Below are 21,162 nucleotides of genomic sequence, written 5' to 3'. Positions count from 1 at the left end.
TCAAAATGGATCATAGACCTAAATGTAAAACACAAAACTATAAAATTCCTAGGAGAAAATCTAAATGACTTAGTTTGGAAATGACTTTTTAGATACATCACCAAAGGAAGATTCATAAAAGGCTCAATATGCTTTGAAAGAAAGTTTGGCATTTTGTGTTTTTACAAAACTATATGTATTGTATTATATAGTTCAGCCCTCACATTCCTTGGTATTTACCCAACTGAGCTGAAAAATCAGGTCCACACAAAAACCTGCACACAAATGTTTATGGCACCCTTATCCATGATTTCCAAAATGTGGAAGCAAGGGAGATGTCCTTCATTAGGTGAATAGACAAACTGTGGTACATCTGTACAATGGAATATTATTCAGCACTGACAATAAGTGAGCTATCAAGCCATATTAAGGCATGGAGGATCCTTAAATGTATATCGCAAACTGAAAGATGCCCATTGGTAAGACTACATAATGTACAATTCCAACTATATGACACTCTGGCAAGGGCAAAACTATGAAGAAATTAAAAGATCAGTGGTTGTTAAGAGTTTATGATAAGAAGGGATGAAGAGGTGGAGCATAGAGGATCTTTAGGGCAGAGAAACTACTCTGTATGTTGCTATAATAGTAAGTATATGTCATTATACATTTATCAAAACCCATAGAATGTACAACACAATAAATGATTCCTAGTGTAAACTATGGTTGATAACAGTGTGTTAATGTTTGTTCATGGATTATAACAAATGTACCACTACGTTGTGGGGTGACGAATGCAGAAGAGGCTGTGTACATGAGGAGCAGAGTGGTTACCTGGGTACTCTGTTCTTTCTGCTCAATTTTTCTATGACTCTAAAACTGAAAAATAAGATCTATTACTTAAAAAGAAAGGATGAGGTGGATTTGCATGGATGGATAGGAAAAAATAACTCAAATCTATTGCCAATGAAAAAAAGGCAAAGTGTATAATATGCATTGTATGAACTGATCTCTGTATGTTTGTTTAAACATTATTTTATAAATACATATGCAGTCATTCTGTATGTTCCTGAAAGCCTCAAAAGATAACTGGAAGAATATGTACTAGTTAATGGTGATTATCCATAAGCGGCAGCTTAATGGGTAATCGTCATGTTAGATTTTTATAATTTATGTTGCTTAATATTTATTATATCAAGTACGTATTGCTTTTATAATCAGCAAAAAAAAAAAAAAAAAAAGTGCTGTAAGAAAGGAAAACAAGGTTTGCAATCAGTTAAGCCAGGCAGATTGAGGAGGTATGATTGAGGAGATGAAGCCATCGTTTTCTCCTCAAGTTAGGGCAGATTGGGGACGTATGTTCCGCCTGCAAAACTTCTGCCACAAAAGCCCCATCAATGGCAAATTCTCCAACAGGCACAGCCTCCAGGGCTTGAGACCAGTTCATCTGACAATGGGGGAGAAGGCACCGAGGGCAGAGAGATGCCTGAGAGGGAGCACAGCTCTTCTATTGTGTTTACTGATCAGACACAGTGTCATGAGATCCAGGCCATCACGAGTAATCAGCGTCACATGGGAGCACGGACTCTTTCCACCACTGGCCAGAGTTATAAGGTTTCCAAGGGGCTGCCCCCATCCAAATTTTCAGTCCTGAGTGAGCATTCAACTGGTGTAGTCATTTTATGCTTGGATCATACTCAACAATCACAAAAGAAAAATAGGAGCAAAAAGTTTGCAAGAAAATATGAAATAAGTATTTTAGTTGCTGTTATGTTGCCATTTTTAGTATGAAACTCCCCAAAACAGTTTGGGAGGAAGGAAAGAACAATTAGAAGATATCAGGAGTCAGATATTAACTTTTATCCTTTTTTCCCCAAAGCATATTAAAAAAAAAATGTAGCAATATGTCAATGCCCTTTGGAGGTGGGTCTGGTCCTTGTTAAGAGCTTCCTGATGTCCCACTTTTCATATTCTTTTCTGAGCACTTTGCTCAGAGGGGCAGAGGGGACAGACCCAGCATCCACTGAGCAAAACTTTCCTGAAAGACTCCTGCGTGTGAGGGGCAGAGTGGGACACTGTGGTCACAAACATTAAGAACAGACTCCAGGGAGACAGCAGTCTTTGCTCTGCCGCCATCTGTGGGGCTTCCAGGAGGGGAATCCCAAGCTGTGCTTCCTTTAGGACAGGGAAGTCTTCATCCCTCATGGATGCTTTTATTTAACAGCACATGTAAGGCCCAAAGGTGCCCTAAGCTCCAAACGGTATCCCTGCCTGATGAAGTACACAAAGGCTCCTGGGATGAAACAAGTGGCTACGCAGATTGAAAGAGACCTCTTATTCTGTGCCCCACCCTCCTTGCTAGGCCTGCCCTTGTAACTCCTAACAGTCACTTGCTTTTTATGAGACTTAGGAGCACCTACTTTGCTCTGCCTCTGGAACTTTTGTCCCTCTGGCTCCCGTCCTCCTCTTTGGGTCCCTGTAGTCCGTCCTGTGCCGGCCGTGCCCACACTGGTTGTGACCCACGGTTCTGCTCCTACTTAGAACATGTATTTGTTCCCTCAGGCCCTGCTCCAGGGCACTGAGCCTGCCCTGTCTTCAGCATTTATACCCTTTACCTAAAGGGTCTTTAAGACCTATAACCCTCTGGGCTTGACTGGCTCCCAGCCTCTGGGAGAGACCAGCTGCTCTTAAAGGCTTTTCATGGATCCAGCATAGTCAGAGTTAACTCACAGGGGCCATTAACGCCTCTCTCCTCCTTCACAGGAGAAATGGGCAGACGCTTAAGAAACCCGCTTCTCAATTCCTTAATGCTCCAGGAATTATACACAATGGACAAACGGCCTTGCGGTCCATCTGCATTTTTGAAGGAGACAACACCTCAACGGAGGGATGCCCTAGTTTACAGTGGCGCCTGCTCTGCTGGAACCAGGTGCCTACATCTCCCACCCACAAAATCCAACAGCCTCACAGTGCTCAGGGAACAGGAAGCATGAACGCCCCTTGCAGGTGGCCCAACAAGGAAAAGAGAAACTTTTCTTATTTTCAAGCAGCCCACAACTTGCAGACTCAGTACCCATACTTCCCATTTATTTTAATGTGAAAAGACTGGCCATCTCTCTCTCCAAAGTCCGCTTCCCATAAACTTCTTCCTGTCCTGTTTTTCATAAGATAATTCCTATCTATTATCTTTGTCTGTGTTAGGACCCAAGTTAGAGGTTTTCAGACCTGGTTTCCCTGCCTGTTGAAATCAGAGCATGGGAAAGTGAATAACATAGAACTTTCATGCCTCTTCACCACAGCCCAGCACCATGAGGAACTGCCCATCAGATATGGGCGCCCTCACTACTGGCACCAGGAGGTCGTCTTGATCGGTTGACTTTTCATCTTTCCTAATAAGCACGTGAGATACACAATTTGCAGTTTCTCATTTGCACAAACAGAAACCTGTGACATCAGAAAAATCTGAACAGTGTTGGAAGCACCCCAGCGACCAGGCCCAATAAGGTTAATGCTTCCCTGGCCTGGAGGCAAGGCACAGATGGAGTGAAGCTGTGTCTGGGCTTAGCCTTTTGTATTAGGTTTTGAGAATTCTACTGGGGCTAAACAACCAGAAGTTTCTGTCTGGTTTTATTTTTATTTGTTTCAACAGTCAACCATATGCTACTGCCTCAAGCCAGCCAGTCCCCAGAGGTGAAGACACACAGTTTTTACCCATTCCACAAGGGTGGAATTGGCCCCAGTAGAGGAATGCAGCTGGTTTTCTACTAGTGGCAGTGCCTTGGGGAGATGTGGGATGCCTCTTTCAAAAATGATAACGTTTTAATTGGAAAAAATCGCTTCCATCACCCTTGCTATATGTTTATGCAGCTACTATTTTCCAGTTGTGTAATCTTGATAATCACCAAAGATGAAATCCAAAGTAAAGCTCAATATCTAAGGTGTTACGACTTGTTGGAAATACAGGTGTAGGGACAGGACAATTCTCTTTCAGGCTAAGTTGATGGCCTAGAAACCTTTTTCTGTGTATGGGTCAGAATCCATTTCTTAAATTTACCTAACAAAATTCACTTGGGAAGTCTGTAGACAATAGAGATTCCTATTCCCTTATCTTTGTGATTGGTTCTGCAAGTTTACAGAGGAGTGGGGATACTGCCCCCGTAATAATGACCCCAGATGACTGAGTTGATTATATGAGAATGGAGCCTTCCTGCTGCCAGAGCTATGCTCTAACATCGTCCCAAATCATATTAATGGAAGACAAATCTGTGATTCTTTGATTTCCAGCTCTGGGTTCCAGTGCATTGAAAGTTTTCTTCCTGACATTGAAGGACAGCAATTCCCTGATACTGTACTTGGATTTCTTCAATTTCCTTGACCAAGGGAAAATCCTTGATATCAGAGGAAAGAGGCAGTTCAAGCCCTTGGTGGGCCTATTTGCATCAGTAAATGAAACAAATCCAAACATCTTGTTGATTACAGAAATCACCAGTATAGCATTTTAAACTTGAATTTGTGAAGTGAGGATACAACACACTAATACATATGCACAAATCAACCTGTTTTTTTAGCTTTCCAGCTCTGACAGGATCTGATCTGTATGTCCTGTTAACTCTGCCTACTTAGGAAGAGAGGAGTGAAGGGATTACCCCAGCACCTGGAAAATAAAATCCTGCTGTGGGAATCAAGGTGTTGCCTTCTCCCTTATTTCCATTTCTCAAAGAATAGCCCTGAAGCTCCTGGAAACTGGCTACAAATTAGGGATTACAACAGAGGGTTCATTGAGTAAATTACACTGTATTCATTCAATAGAATATTATGATGCAACCATTATGATGATACTTATACATAACTGATAATGACATGGGGAAAGACAATACAATGTTCAATAAGACAGCAAAACAAAATGCAGAGCCACATAACCACGTTACATAATTTCAACAATTATACGTAAATATACAATCATATATGTGGAAACATGACCGAGGTATAAGGTATAAAAATATTTTATTTTTTTACAAATAGATGGGTTACAAATAACTTTCATTTTATTCTTTAGATTTTTTTCTAGGTCTTCTTTTAAATTTAGTTCATCTTTATTATTTTTCAGAACAAAAAATAATCCAAGGTAATAGAGGGGGAAGTTATTTCCAAGTTAAAATAATTTAAAACATGTTAAGAAACCTGCTTTTACAATTATGGCTCCAGGATTTGAGTAGACCCACTATGTGTGGGGACACCTATCATTAGTAATAATCACACTTTCTTCTAGGGATCATCAGGAAAAATTTTATAACTGATGCCACAAGGACCCTTGAGAATGTTCAGGAACACCGGGCACCATGTTCTGTTCCATGCAGTCAATCCAGATCAGAATCTAAAGGGCAGAGCAGGCAAAGGAACTGAAAAAATGACTTGATACCCAGTTTTTAAAAATTGACTGTATTTTTTTACAGTAGTCTTCAATATACAGAAGACTTTGAGATTAAACGTACTGTTGGATCTAGAAATAAAACAGAAACCAGCAGGTAAAAGTTATTGGAGGGTTCAGATTTCAGCCTGGCACAACTTTCTCACAGTCAGAGCTCCTGAAGAGGGCAGGTCCCCCACCAGTCAGACCTCAGTCTGAAGCTGGAGGACCATCTGTGCAGGAGGCTGGTGAGGGGATGGTCACCTGCAGCAGACAAAAGCTGTGTTAAATAACATGCAAGCTTCCTACCCAGGTATGGGACCCTAAGGTTTCAGACTTACAAAGTTGAGATTTTCTTTGACCAGGTAAGCAGGAGAGACATGACTACTCCCATCATACAGGTGAGAAGGTTGAGACTCACAGAGATTAACTGAACGTCCAAGTCATACAGCTAGAGCGGTGACAGAACCACTAACTTTAAACCAATGCTGTGAGCACCAGTATATGCACTCAAATACGAGGGTGTATGTATAAAGCCAGATACCAATAATTCTAACAAGGATGCGGGAGGCAGACTCTTGAGTTGCAAGCAGGAAGGAGGAATGGCAATTTCTTCCTCAACCTTTGGCCTTTGTGACTGGATTACAGTTTGCATCTTGTTTCATCCAGCACCACAGTTTGCTAGGAAAAAGAGTCACGGCTGAAGCCACAGTCCAGTCCAAAGCTTTATTCTCTGAGAGGCTCTCTGAATTTTCTGAGGGGCTCAGAAGATGTGCTCCACGCAGCAGCCATACTTGTCATGACTGGGTCTGAGGCTGGGGCAGGAGCTGCTGAGACAGGAAGGGAAAGGCCGTCTGAACTTCCGCGGGGATAAAGACATGCTTGGTTGCTGAGTGAGAACGTGAGTCGCAAGGGAAGCAGACGCCTACTGCCTCTGGTTCCAGGAAAACTGCTGTGCTCCCAGCTCTGTAGCTCTTGAGGAAATAAGTGGAGCATTCCTGCCAGAGAAAACCCAGGGGCACAGAAGAGGACTGGGCAAGGAGGGGTAGTCTTTCTCATCCTTGGTTTCTGGCAGTTTGGCCCCCGACTGTAGTTGTTGTTACTGCTGTCGTTGCCACTCTACCACAAATGGACATCATGGCGAGAAAGAAAGAGACAGAGAGACAGAGAGACAGAGAGAGAGACAGAGAGAGAGACAGAGAGAGAGAGAGAGAGAGAGAGAGAGAGAGAGAGAGAGAGAGAGAGAGAGAGAGAGAGAGAGAGAAAGGAGGAAATTCCAGTAAAATAAAACTGGGAGCATTAGACAGGTAGACAGGTTTTCTTTTTTTTTCAGATAACTATCATGGCATTAATACTATATTAACAGCATACTCAGCATTCCAATTTCCATGATTGATGATTTCATTCAAGTGAGCTCTAGGAAGAAGTGAAAATCATTCCAGTTAACGTTTACTGACCACGCATCATGCAAGAGGCACTCTGCTAGAGCATTTCCAGGTGTTGAATCATGTTAGTCTCTTCAAGATCTTCTGAGGTGGCTGCTATCACTGTGCTTACTTTACAGATAAGGAAATACACAGAGAAATTTCAGTAAACTGTCCAAGGTATTATTCTTATAGAGCAGGGGAGGAAACTGAATGCTCAAGGAAGGTTATGTGACTTGCCACAAAATTTCACAACAAATGAAGGACAAATCAGAACTAAAACTCTAATCTTCTAGATCAGAAGACTGATGATCTTCCCCCTACCTAAAAAGAATATCCTGGACCAATGCTCACAAATCATGACCATTAGCGTCTCATGAAACTTCCTGGCTCATAGAAACTTCTTGAACAAACTCTCTTTGAGAAGATGGACATATATAATTGAATCAAAAGTTCACTGGACATCTACAGTGAGTCAGGCCCTCACTCCATCAGATGCTCTCACAGCTTATGGAAAGCTGACTCGGGAAATGGTATCTTTATCTCCTTATTTGTGGAATGTAAGTGGCATATTTGAGATCTCAGAACCAGTGTATAGCAGAGGATGAATGTGATATAAGTCTTTTGACCCTTAGCCCAGGTCTCTTCACTTCACATCTTAGATTACCTCCCCAAATGGAAGAGACTTCTTGAAACAACGCAATCGCTAAAACCATTTAAACTTGAATCTTAGCCACTTTGACCTGAATAGAATGCTGTTAAAATTTTCTCTAAATGTCTTAGCCTTTATTAATTAAATTGAGCTCATAAATAGGATAATCCTGACTCTATTATAATGAGGTGTTTTAGTCTCCCTCATATAATTTTACTGACGTCTATGATCACTTTCCACAAAAGTAACTGCCCTTTTCAAGGAAGCGAGTTGACATCTCTAAGGTTTGGTCTCCATGTTACCTTCTCATAGACCATGAGGAACCCAAAACCCAGAGATGAGGTAAAATTGGTGGAGCCAAGCCTTCCCAAAAAGAGCCTTTGGAGACAGAGACAGAGATAGAGCTATATCTACATCTATACAGAGAATGAATATGTATCACACAAGCAGCCACTATGGTAGGAATGAACTCAGCCAGCCCTTACGAATTAGCAATTCCACAGAGATGTTTTCAGTGAAGCTCTGAAGTCAGCGACATGAAGTCTGTAACACCAAAAGAGGGTAAAACAGCAGTTTTTCAGAAGAACTGAACTTGAGCTGGAAGCCAACCACACATACTAGATTGGCTGCTGAGCCCCTTGCCAACAGAAACAGAGATGCTGGGAACAACCTCACCATACATTCTGAAATAGAAAATAAATACCTCCTCAGATAATCCATCAGTGAAAGAAAGTCCCTGCCATTACCTAAATAGCCCTGATACTTTTAGTTGAATATTTCTATTAATAGAAACCTACCAAATTCAATCAAAAGTTGTGTTTTCTACAGTCAGCCTGGTTTCTTAATTATATTTTTCCACTAGCCACATTCATAACTTCCAGAGGGAATGGAGCATTAAAAGTCAGTGCTCTGAGGCATTGGTCAAATCACGAACAGTCACATATTCTCTATGCTCTTTATACACCATTTCTTACACCCTCTCAGTCTCCCACAACAAGACCCCATTCCAATCTTAAGTTCTCTCCTGAGATGCTTAAATGAAGGATAACTCTGAGGAGGCAAGACGTGAGAGAAGAAAATCAGCAATGAAGGGGCAGGCTTCATTTCTCATTCATTAATTCATTACAAATTAAATAAACAAACCTCTCACTTCATAGTATCCCTAGGACACTTGTTGGTAGAGAGGACTGACTGATAGTTTACTGTGGGGGGGTGGGGGGAAGAGGACTCTGAATGGCTCCCCCATTTTATTTTTTATATGTTCATCAAAAAGACACATATGAGTATAAATCTCAAATTACAGAGCTCAAATAATTCACAAATAAATACAATTTGGAAGAAATTAAAAAACATAATGCTGAATTTAAAAGCCAGATATTAAAAAGGACACAGAATTGAATTCCACTTATATAAACTTTATATGAAGTATAAAACAATTAAAACCATCCTATGCTATTTGAAGTCATATCAAAGGTTATCCTAGGGGAGGGAACTGACTACGAAGGGTATTAGTGGGGCCTCTGGAACGCTGCAGTGACATGAGTGCTGGCTACACTTGTGTGTGTGTTCATTTGTGAAAATCCTACAAGCAGCGCAGTGATGATACATTTTAGTGTACAGTTACCTTTAAAAAACTAAAATATCCATAGTAGGAAGAAGAGATGGATAGGAGTCTTTGGGGAAAAAAAATGTAAAGTCTCCTATGAGTTAATTTTTTTCTCTGGGAACAGCTTTGAGAAAGCTGTTGATATTACAATCATGAGCTATGCACTGACCTAATTTAGGTACACCATCCCTCACATTTACATGTATATACCAAGGTGACTGTGGATATGGCGATGTCATTCCCTCTATCACATACCGTCACACCACCTAGGGAAGCAACATTGCACTAACAGCAAATGACAACCGACTTGTCTTAATTACCCCAACAGCCACAGTGATTCAGGCCACAGGCCCAAGAAGACGACAGGATCACCCATTTCCATCTTGTGCAAAAGCAGCAACATCATAAATATCAAGCAGAAACTGTCACAACCATGCTAGTGACATTCTGCTGTGAAGAGATGAGAGAGCAAATGCTTAAGATTTAAGGCAAGTCTTTATCTGTTTGGGAGCTCAGATTCTTTGGTCTACTCAGAGACACCATGCTTAAAAGGAAAAAGGAAATCAAACATGATATTTAAAGACTGTTAGTCCGGGTCCCAAATGGCATGGAGATGGAGGAGAGTCTAAAGGAAGAATGATCGATCACGTATTGTTACATGTACTAAGAACCACTAAGGTGGACCTAATTCTCATAAAAAAAGAGGGAAAACTGGGTGTAGATAGCCTCTCCTCTTCCCAATCATCCCTGGCTTTGCAAATTCCTAATCCTGGATAAATAAAGGCCAGCTCAAATACCAATTTCTTATAAAATCATTCCTTCCTTCTCCTAGGAGGATTAGTTGGCTCCCCACACATTTTTGTCCTCGTAGTACTTTTCACAATTCTTATTATGCTTATTATGCACTTATCACTCTAAACTCCAATTTTTCTGTTTGTGTAGCTGTCTATTCCCACCACCTCAAGGGCAAAGGCTACATCTTAGTATGTAGCACAATCATTTAAAATGCTCTAATAGCTTTATCACAAAAGGAATACACACACGTGGCAAAAAATTTTAAAACAGCATAGACAAATATGAAAGGAATGGTTAAAAATCTCCTCCCCATGATCTAGACTAGTGGTCAGCAAAGTTTTCTTGTAAAGGGTCAGATAGAAAATACGGTCTCTGTTTTCCGTACAGAAAATCCTGAACGAACTTTTTGGCCAAACCAATACAACTACTCGACTCTGCTGTTGCATCATGTATCACAAAACAGATGATACGTAAAAATAAATGAATGGGGGTGTGTTCCAATAAAACTTTATATGTTTGTTTATTTATTATATGAAACTAAGATTTCCTGTAAAGCAACAGGACTCAAGATGGTATGTTTTTCCCTAAGAAAAACAATGATAATTTTAACAATATAGGAAATTCATAAATAGACCTACAATTATATGGTCAATTGTTTACGAAGAATGTTACAAAGACAATTCAAAGGGTAAAGGATAGTCACTTAACAGCAGGGGCCTCAGGATCTTACCTGAAGGTAGTTTTGTTGTCAGTAAGAGAGCCCAGTTCAAAATCCCTCAACCCACTGGGCAAAATACAGGGCAGGTCAGGTGGAGATTAGAGACAGAATTTCCAAGTCTGAGTGACAAATGCCCTTTTCATAATTCTAACTGAGAGTGGTAGGAAGTGAAGGACTAAACCAAAGACATTTTACTTTCCAAACAGGCAAGCCCTGAATCAGATGGACCACGAGTTTGGGTTCCCACATCCTCCGTCATTCTAGTTAGGGAATGTGACCAGAACTCTCAAACCTTTGGCTCTGGGAAAAACCTGAACGAACTTTTTGGCCAACCCAATATTGTTGCCAAATACCTTATAACATGTCTCAGGAGCCCTATCTTAAGGCAAGTGTCAATGGTGTCCATGCTGCCTCTCTAGGGTCAGCAGCCAGCAGGGAGAAAGCAAGTGGCATCTTCCACACATCTTCCAGGATAACAAGCTGGAGACAATACACATTAGTGACACTATGTGAGTCATTCGCAGGGATAACTGGAGGTCGTGAAAGGAATAAATCGGGCCAGGGACCTGAGAACAGGGTGACTTGGAAAGGGGCACACTTAAGATTTTTCCTCTCATGCCAAGACTTCTCCCTACCATCACTCTGAACTGACTTATAAATTCTCTAAGGAACCCCAAAATAAACCCATACACAGGGGCGGTGTGATCCAGTAGAAAGAACTTTAGTGTCAAAGTTAGAACATAACTCAAATCCCAGATGTGTCACTGGTCAGGTAATTTAGGGCAGCTTTCTTAACTCCTATGAGCCTCCGGTTTCCACAGTATTAGAACAGAGATAATACCTACTTCACAAGGTTGTTGTGAGGTCTCAATTAAATAATGAAGTGATATTCTGCAATGTGCTTACAGAGAATTGCTCAAAAGATACCCGCGATTTTTATGATTGTTGTTAAAAGTCAGCCTCTGTTAACACTTAGATAGCAAATCTGGGTGGAGCAGAGTAATCAGTGTTCAGCAAACTCCTCTCTGCTTTGTCTGTAAACCCCCGCCCCACCCCTGTCTCAATTAGATAGGAGTGCAAAAGAAGGCACTGATGACTCATTTCCAATGGTGGGCACTTAAAATAAACTTTGTATCAACAGGCAATGGCACCTCGCTTGCAGTAAATCTTGGCAATACTGTGGATGGTCACTTTTTTTTTTAACATCTTTATTGGAGTATAATTGCTTTACAATGGTGTGTTAATTTCTGCCATATAACAAAGTGAATCAGCTATACATATACATATATCCCCATATCTCCTCCCTCTTGCGTCTCCCTTCCACCCTCCTTTACCCATCCCTCTAGGTGATCACAAAGCACTGAGCTGATCTCCCTGTGTTATGTGGCTGCTTCCCACTAGCTATCTATTTTACATTTGGTAGTGTACACGTCGTGTCAACGCTACTCTCTTACTTCAGCCCAGCTTCCCCTTCCCCCTCCCCGGGTCCTCAAGTCCATTCTCTACTTCTGTGTCTTTATTCCTGTCCTGCCCCTAGGGTCTTCAGAACCATTTTTTTTTTTAGATTCCATATATATGTGTTAGCATATGGTATTTGTTTTTCTCTTTCTGACTTACTTCACTCTGTATGACAGACTCTAGGTCCATCCACCTCACTACAAATAACTCAATTTTGTTTCTTTTTATGGCTAAGTAATACTCCATTGTATATATGTACCACATCTTCTTTATCCATTCATCTGTCGATGGACACTTAGGTTGCTTCCATGTCCTGGCTACTGTAAATAAAGCTGCAATGAACATTGTGGTACATGACTCTTTTTGAATTATGATTTTCTCAGGGTATATGCCCTTTTTAAAGGCTAATAATGACCCACAAATCAACCTGGACCAAGCAACCTGCTCTAAAGCTGAGCACATGTAATTTGTATAGGTTCTCCTGTGCCCAATCTCTATGCTTCTCCCCAACCAACGAGGTCCCTGATGGACAGGAGTGCAGGCTTCAGCCAAACCATAAATTCTGTCTCAAACCCATGGCAGAAAAAGCCTGAGCAAGTCCAGGGATCAGTGGAATGCTGTGGCCTAAGGTTTAGCCCCTCTTCCTCCAACAACTGAAGTGTAAATCACACAGGTAATCCAGTGGTGCCTGTCTCATCTCCCACAAAAAGTAGGTAATAATCATATCTGTCCTTCTAATCTCTTAGGACTATGATAAAAATAAAACTGAAGTAACATGACAAAATTCTTCAAAAGTGAGTCATTTCGAACAGTGCAAAGGTACATTACTGATTTAAGTAGTATAAAAACATTCAGATCTCAGCAGAGAGATAAGAGACCTTTTATGTGCATGTAAAAGTTCATGTCAGAGCATTCAGGTCCTTTTATCCCTACCTACACTTTAAAATAAGCTCTGATCTTTCACTGTAAACCTTGAACAGCAGGATTTCACCTCTGTTTCTCGCCAAGGTTTTAACTATTGCATCCATCTGATCTGGGTAGAGCTCCCCTCTGCAGAAACCATTATATGCTGTGGAGTCTGGCTCCTCCTCACACTTCTTTCAGGCCATCACCTTTGGCCACTGAAGGGATGCTCTTTGTCCAGTTTCCCCTCTGGAGACAAAGGTGTAGTCTCCATACTTTCTAGAGGTACAGGACAATAATTAAGATACACAAAAAGGCAGGTCACAGAATTTGCAGATAAATTTAAAGACTTAAAGCAATGTGGCAGTCTGGGCAGCCAGGCTGAGGATGTCTCTGACAGAGTTTACTAAATAAATGACAGGTTTTTTTTTTTTTAACTGTGTTTGAGAAAGAAGTCATAATAAAACAAAAAAAGCTACAATATCCAAGATGAGATTTAAATGTGCAAATAAGGGCAATCAAATTTTTAAGAAATAGCACAGATCTTTTTCTTGGCATAGATTTTCAGTTTCTCATTGGGCATGCAATATATCTATAATCATTCAAAATTGAGGTCACAGATTAAGAAATTGTTATCTCTTTCCTCTCCACACTTGCTCTTGCGGTTCTTTTGCCTACCATGTACTTAGAGTCATCTTAAAACTCCCCTTTTAAAGTTCTCACTACTATTCATGGTCCAATGCAAGCATCACCCTTGCCATGAGCCTTCACAACCATCCCAGCCAGAAGGTTCCCATCTCACCTTTACTTCTTTAGCAGTTTTGCCATCAGATGACAAGGATCTTCTACTGCCTCACAGGAATGTTCATAACTTTTTGAACCACTTCACACACACCTTTTGATCAGTGCCTGGAACAAATTAGGTGCTCAGCAAATATCTGTAGAATTAAAAGTCGATAAGATAATTTATATCAGGTTGTTGGCTTGTCCCTGGCACACAGTTTGCACTCCCTGAATGTTAGCAATTATTAACATCATAAATAAAGAGGACACTCCATGTATTTTGTGCCCAGTTATACTCTATTCATAAACTCTAAAAATGTGAATCATTCCCAGAGTCAATACTTAATTATCTTTTCTAGATGGTACTAGCAATTTCAAAAAGGGGTTAATTTCTATTCTTAAATTATACATTTTGTAGCTAGAGATTCCATATTTGCCAACACAAAGATGACGTAAAACAAACTATTACACCTTTATATCTTACTGCAAATACCTGTACCTGTTAAGTAGTGGCATTCAAATTTCAGGAATTTCTATAAATACATATGTATATGAACAACAGAGATACACCTAATCATGTGAAATATAAGATTTGCTCACTCTCAAGTCAAGGGCATAGATCAATGTGTCACCTTTATTTCCCCAGAACTTGACTTATAAGTACAAAGTGTTCAACCCTCTCAAGATGAAGACACTAAAACACTGTGTCAGACCTGGATGGACAGTCAGAGACACAACCATCTATGCGTCATCAGAAAGCAGACAGCAGACAGTCTCCCTATATTAAAGACAGCTAGTAAGGAGATCTGAGATTCAAACCTAAGTGCATTGCCTCCACATCTTATGCTTTTTTTCCTCAATAGCAAATTGCCTTCCATGCCATACTGCATTTGCATTCTTGATCAGGACCAGAGCCTTTATCAGAAAAGGAAAATAAAAGTTTGCTAAAGTTTTGCTAAAGAAAGGCAATTCTATTAAAATTTAAAAGGTCAGGTGAGGGCTTCCCTGGTGGCTCAGTGGTTAAGAATCCGCCTGCCAATGCAGGGAACACGGGTTCGAACCCTGGTCCAGGAAGACCCCACATGCTGTGGGACAACTAAGCCCATGCGCCACAACTACTGAGCCTGAGCTCTAGAGCCTGTGAGCCACAACTACTGAGCCCGCACACCTAGAGCCCGTGCTCTGCAACAAGAGAAGCCACCTCAATGAGAAGCCTGAGCACAGCAAAGAAGAGTAGCCCCTGCTCGCCGCAACTAGAGAAAAGCCCACGGGTAGCAACAAGGACCCAACACAGCCAAAAGTAAATAAATAAAACAAATAAATTAAAAAAGAAAAAAGGTCAGGTGAAAAGATCTTACACAAATGATCACTAAACCCAGTTTTCACAGCCAATGTCAAAATAAAATCAGATTTTGTTGTTAACTCAGAAATGTATTAAACAAGACCAGATCTCAAAATCTGTCCGTGACCCTATGCTCAATATATCACCCAATTGTTCATTTTAAGACTCTCTAAAGATGAAGTGGGGGAACAATGCAGTCACTTTTGGAACTAAGGAATGAAATGTGACAGGCACATGTTAAAAACATTCCTTTTTCACAAGGAGGTAGAGCTTCCCTAACCAGGATTTACCTCTCTCAACCTCCTCTGAAATCCACTCAATATAAATAATTTTACAATCTTAAAAGGTCCTGATTTCTAAGTTCTACATTAAAATCTGTAAGGCAAGGATAGATTTTGGGGTCAGATCAAAGCAAGTTCCAAATTATGCTCTGTTCCTCACCCTCCCTAACACCTTAGCCAAGTTACTTACCCTTTCTTAACCTGTTTGCTGATCTGTGTAATGGGTGTGAGAATGTGTCCCTCACAAGATTATTGTGAAAATTAAATAAATGATGACAATAAAGCATTTTACCAAAAAAACTCCCAAAACCCCCAAAACAAAAAATGACCTAGCTTAATTACCAAGGTTGTGTGGTTACATCTCAGGTCTAAAAATATCAGAAGGAGAAGACATGCAATGTCAAACAATCAGACAGTCATGCAGCATTTGATACATGCAGCATTAATATCATCATAATGATGTAAGTTAAATAGCGTATTGCAGATGACTGTTTTTGAGAAACACTGCCAGTAAGAAAGAGACAGGGATGAGAAAACAAAATATTTCAATCATATTCAGCGTAAAAATGTGAGAAAGAGATATTAATGCTTACTATCTACCTAATAAGAATTTCATAGGGATTAATGAGCTAATGCTGGTTACCATTTTGGAACTCAGTGGAAGAAAATATAACACACACACACACACGCAAGACAGTAAATATCATCATATAAAATTAGATCATGTATAAAATAAGTTGTGCAGAAGCAGCATGTTCTTCCCCTGACAAATTATCTGCACTCAGCATCATTAATGCCATGGGATTCCCTCATTTGGTCCAGATCTTGCACACATTTCCATCAAGAAGGTCTGTCTGTCCTGTATGACAAGGATGCAAATATCAGCACCTGAGTTTAAATAACGGCTCTCAAATTTTGGGAATTCCTCTGAACACATAAACACACACTCATAGAATAGGGAAAGGTCTCATCATGTGCACAGCAAAAATTACATCTACCAATGGCTGCTCCAAGCAGGACGGAGACAGGAAGGAGAGAGAGGGAGGCAAAGAAGCCACTCAGAATTCTTGACAAGTTATATGGGTAGCCTATAATTACCACAAATTAATATTTTTAATTCAGGTGTTATTATAATCATTAGTCTTTCTTAGCCTTGGCTTTTAGTTAAAGATCAGACAGGTCCAAAAGATGTGTGGTGCCTGCATCCCACCTCTTTCTGGGGGAGGAAATCTAAGTGGCAAATTATGAATTTCTGACTTTGTCTTCAGATTTAGGCTTGATGAACTGTTCCTCTTAATGATTTGAGAGAAAAAAGTGTTAGGAATGGCAGTGACACACAAGTGTATGTGACTTTACAACAACAGTGCCCTTTTTATCTGTATCAATATATGTGATTCTGTCAACTAATCCCGACTGGCATGGACCCCAATTTACAGATGAAGAAATTCAAACTCAAATCATTATATCGACTTGCTGATGGTACATGATAAATAAATAGGACTAGAATTCAAATCTCCATTCTTGCTTTCTATTTCAAGTCACCTGTTTCCTCTGATTCCTCATACTCCAATTGACAAAAATAATAACTTTAAACGTTACTTTCTCCATCATGCTCAGACAGATAAATTTGGCTAGATGAAATTGATTAGCTCTGTTTATGAGGACATTTACACACATACTAAAAAAGGTATGTGTGTTGGGGGTTGGCATTAAGAAATGGAAGACTTCAGACAAGAAAGAAAGCTCACTAATTAGCAAATTTTGGGTGCTCAAACATTAACAGTCACCACTCCTATTATTTATTACAATAAGTAGTCTTACTGGACTACAACATGGCACCCATCCATGATTTGACCCACAGTCATTATTTGGCTTGTAAGCACAAACATATGAGCATGCATGTAACACACACACACACACACAATCTGACAATACATTTCAGTCATTTCTTAAATGAAGAAGCATCTGGTTTGCCAAAGATGTATTTTTTCTCTCTTTTATTCTATACAAAATCTTTCAGGACTAGGTAAGGAATCTCTGCAGCTTAGATAACAGCATATGTTTCTTTTTCAGAGTGCTTTGATGTGTCTGAAACTTCCCTTTTAAAGCCAGAAATTCTGAATGAACTAACTGAAGAAGTGCAAAAGTTTTAGAAATTCAAATTTAAACGGGATGAATAATTTTAGTGATAATGATATTAAAGATGTGATTATTAAAGAAGGGAGTGAGGGCAAAGGTCTCCAGGAGCTTGATGGAGAGAATATCTACCACAATTATTTTAGTAAACTTGTATATGAACAACACACGAACCAGAAACTGTGTCCTCAATGCCAGACGTTAGGGCAGGTGAATGCTCTTGGGATAGGGCTGTCCGTACTGAGTGCTGGTATCATGATTTGCATCAACACTATCTATACCTATGTACCAACAGAATTCCTAATGAGCAGATATTTATCTTAAAATGTTCAAAACATTCATTTAAAAAGCTAACAACGAGCACAACTCAACGTTATGTCTCTGGGACGGTTTCTGGAGATTCTTTCACAAATGAAGGCACGGTAGAAGTAGCTGGGCTGGATAACCTGTGCATATTCCAAAGAGTAAACGCTCAGTTTCCTGACTGAATCCCCACTTACCTATATATGTGGTTACTTTTTGTCTCTTGTTGGTCATAATTTCTCAATCCCTGCTTTACGGTAGCCTAGAGAACTTTCACACACTTTTTACATGATCTCTAATCATTACCACAGAAAAGCTATTGTTTTACTATTTCTGCCAATAAGAGTTTCCCCGTTCACGGCTGACAGCTTTGACAGATTGAAGAGGTGCCCATTTATTACCTCAGATCTAAAACCTCTCCTGGCATGGCCCCAAGTCACCAACTTTCACCCTTACTGACCTCTCTGTGCCCAGCAGAAGCGCATCACATACCCCCTGTCCCTAGAGTGTCAGCCTCCTGCAATCTATTAATCTCTTTCACCTCATAAGAAAAGGTCCATTTTGTGTGTGTGTGCGCTCTTCACTGCAGAAAGTCAGGCAGTGGTGGAGATCAGGGGCTTGTTATCACTGGGGTATTGATGTTTCTAGGACTGGATCACACTGGAGAACAATCAAGAATGCACAAATTACAAAGCCCCGGCTCTACACACACACACACACACACACACGCACGCACACACACACACACACACGCACACGCACACGCACGCACGCACACGCTGGGGCCTTTAGAAGGTGATACAGGCTTTCTCTGTAACTTGCAACCCCTACCCCTAAATGCCAAGAAATGAGGATGGCACTAAAGGGCAATGATCGCCCATGTCAGTTCTCATCCCCTTTCATCGAGCCTATAAATATGTCACCTTTTACCACAGACATCAGTAAGCTTGCAGCAAGTAGAGGGGAAATCACTCCAGGGAATGTCGGACTGCCCTAAAAGTTCACCTTATGACCCCCTCACTCCAAATACTTAATAATACTCTACTTTTTGCCTGGTCTTCGACTCCACCGGCCATTGTGACAGGAAGGAGGATAGGTGCTAACTCGGCAGTTTCTCTCAGCGTTGGTGCTGGGAGCAGAAGATGGAAGTCCCTGAGGGAGGGACGCTGGCACGTTCTGAGGTGATACAGTTCCTCAGGAAGGTGGGCAGGGGCTCCATTTTGCACACTCGCCCAGTCAGAAGCCTCACACCGTCTTCTCCAGCCCCCTTTAAAGCCCACCACCCCTCGCCCTTCACCGCTTCGACACGCCCCCTCAGCACTTCTCTACTCACCGGCTGCGGCGCACAGGACAACGGAGCAGCCTTTGTGTGGTGGAGTCCCTGCCACCGCTCCCAGGCTGTCAGCCTCCGCGCCTCCACCCATGAAGTCTGTGGCTTCTCCTCCTCGCTCCGGAGCCTCCGCTCCGGCTGCCCGAAGTCCCTAGGGGCGGCTACTGCCGTTCCGTCCGCACCTGCTCACGTCGCACCGCTCGGGAAGGGAAGGGGATGGTAGGAGCCCGTCCTCGCGGCAACGGGTGAGGGGATCCCCGGGGTCGGCACTCCGGTACCACAGGAACCAGCAGGAGCCGCCGCCACAGGTGCCGGGTACCTGGAGGACGGCGAGCCCCGCGCCGGCGAGGAGCGCGCTCGGCCCGGCTGAGGAGCCGCCGCCGGCGCCAACTTTTCCCATCGCGAGAACGGAAACGGGTCTCGGACCTGGGATGGCGGGGCGGGGCTCTCCGCCGGCCGGCTGTAGGGGGCAGGAGCTCAGGACCCCAACTCCAGTCAAGTTGGGCCGCGGTGGGGGCTGGCGGAGGCGCTGACGAGCAGGTGGCGGCCCCGACGAGGAGCAAGGCGCCACCACGCGGGCTGGAGTCTCGGAGACCCGGGCGCCGCCGCCTGCGGAGCCCACGCGTGGGGCCACAAAGGGCGGGGCACGCACTCCGAGAGAGCACGGCTGCTGGCGGAGACCCCGGGCAAGCAGTGCCGACCCTCCCTCTCCCGCGCGCTGCCTCTCGCTCTCCTTTTGTTCTCTTCCTTCTGTTCTCTTTGCAAGTTGCCCAGATTTCCTCAACTGTCAGAACTCTCACCAGTGTCTTTGGGAAGAGAGGGATTGAGGGAGTCCTACTTTTGCCCCTTTGTCTCTGTGAATTGGCACCTCGATGTAACCCAGAGCACAGCCAATGTGTCTTGGCCTGGGAGAGACGCTAGGAGGGTACTAGAGGACATGGGGTGGGGTTGTGTGTGTGTGTGATAGATCAACAGATTGATCTGCCTTAGATATATCTATAAATACAGATAAACATAGATATATTAGCTCTTCTTCCTACTTATCTATCTACCTACCTACCCACCCACCTACCACTTACTTACTACCTGTCCCTCCATCTCTCCGATGATGGTGATGGTGTTTGTATTTAGGGGTTTCTCCATCAGTCGCCATGCTTTACTCCCCTTCCTTCACTTTCTATAAAACTCATTCTGTCTAAAACCAGTCTTTTTGCATAATCACATTTGAAAGAGCACTTTGCTGCTAGCCATGTTCTGAATGTTCTTTGTGTTTACATAGACATACACTTCCATGTCCTCCAAAACACTACAAAGTCCTGGGGGGACTCAAAAAGGAGCTAAAACTGTGGGCTTGGGACCGTTTTGGTTTTTGCACACTATTATAGTCCCAGGGCTTAGCATAAAACCCAAGACTCCATAGGAAATCAGTAATCTAGTATATATATAATTTGCATATATTATATAACTGTTGGATAAATTCACTAATTTACTTGTATCAACCCTCACCCTTCTGGCAGGAAGACATGCTTTCTGAAACCTTGGGATGAACTCTCCATAAAATCAGCAGTCTTTTATTTGTGTGTAAGGTGCTCTGCCACTAATTTCTGTGAGATCTCAGGGAATAACCATGTTTGGTTGCTTAAGCTTGAAAATGAATGGGTTACGAATGAGAAACATTCTACAAAATAAGGAACCAGTATAATTAAAAAATACTAGCATCGTAAAGGACAAAGAAACTGAGGAACTGCCCTTAATTAGAGAAGGTTTAAGAAACAAGGAAACAGTGGGATTTCCCTGGTGGCCCAGTGGTTAAGAATCTGCCTGCCAATGCAGGGGACACGGGTTCAAGCCCTGGTCCGGGAAGATCCCACATGCCGTGGAGCAACTAAGCACCACGATTACTGAGCCTGAGCTCTAGACCCCGCGAGCCACAACTACCAAGACCACGCGCCACAACTACTGAAGCCCGTGCGCCTAGAGCCCATGCTCCACAACAAGAGAAGGCACCTCAATGAAAAGCCCGCGCACCGCAAAGAAGGGTAGTC

At 42.0% G+C, this 21,162-nt stretch overlaps 1 protein-coding gene and 1 long non-coding RNA gene across 2 annotated transcripts in view; both read right to left on the bottom strand.

Annotated features, from left to right (window-relative positions):
* The window catches only part of LOC136793681 (uncharacterized), a 379,912-nt gene that overhangs the window by 327,517 nt on the left and 31,233 nt on the right, over positions 1 to 21,162 (bottom strand). The window lies entirely within an intron of this gene.
* Positions 4,760 to 20,260, bottom strand: LOC131750483 (uncharacterized). Its single transcript, XM_067027406.1, has 4 exons — positions 20,204 to 20,260; positions 19,121 to 19,874; positions 13,745 to 13,880; positions 4,760 to 6,505 (listed from the first exon to the last, which is right to left on the bottom strand). The coding sequence occupies exons 1-2, from the start codon at positions 20,258 to 20,260 to the stop codon at positions 19,269 to 19,271; spliced, it is 663 nt and encodes a 220-aa protein (XP_066883507.1). The 3' UTR covers positions 4,760 to 6,505; positions 13,745 to 13,880; positions 19,121 to 19,268.

Source organism: Kogia breviceps, chromosome 2, assembly GCF_026419965.1.
Source record: "Kogia breviceps isolate mKogBre1 chromosome 2, mKogBre1 haplotype 1, whole genome shotgun sequence".
In the NCBI taxonomy this organism is placed as follows: domain Eukaryota; kingdom Metazoa; phylum Chordata; class Mammalia; order Artiodactyla; family Physeteridae; genus Kogia; species Kogia breviceps.
The sequence above is the reverse complement of the archived record's forward strand: the minus strand, read 5'-3'. Positions and strand labels throughout refer to the sequence as shown.

Excerpts from the sequence above, each read along its gene's own strand:
- LOC131750483 (XM_067027406.1), bottom strand. The coding sequence starts at position 20,260 with ATGGAGAAACCCCTAAATACAAACACCATCACCATCATCGGAGAGATG. Across the intron at positions 19,875-20,203 it reads TCGGAGAGATGGAGGGACAG|AGAACAGAAGGAAGAGAACA; the intron begins GTAGTAAGTAAG and ends CAACTTGCAAAG.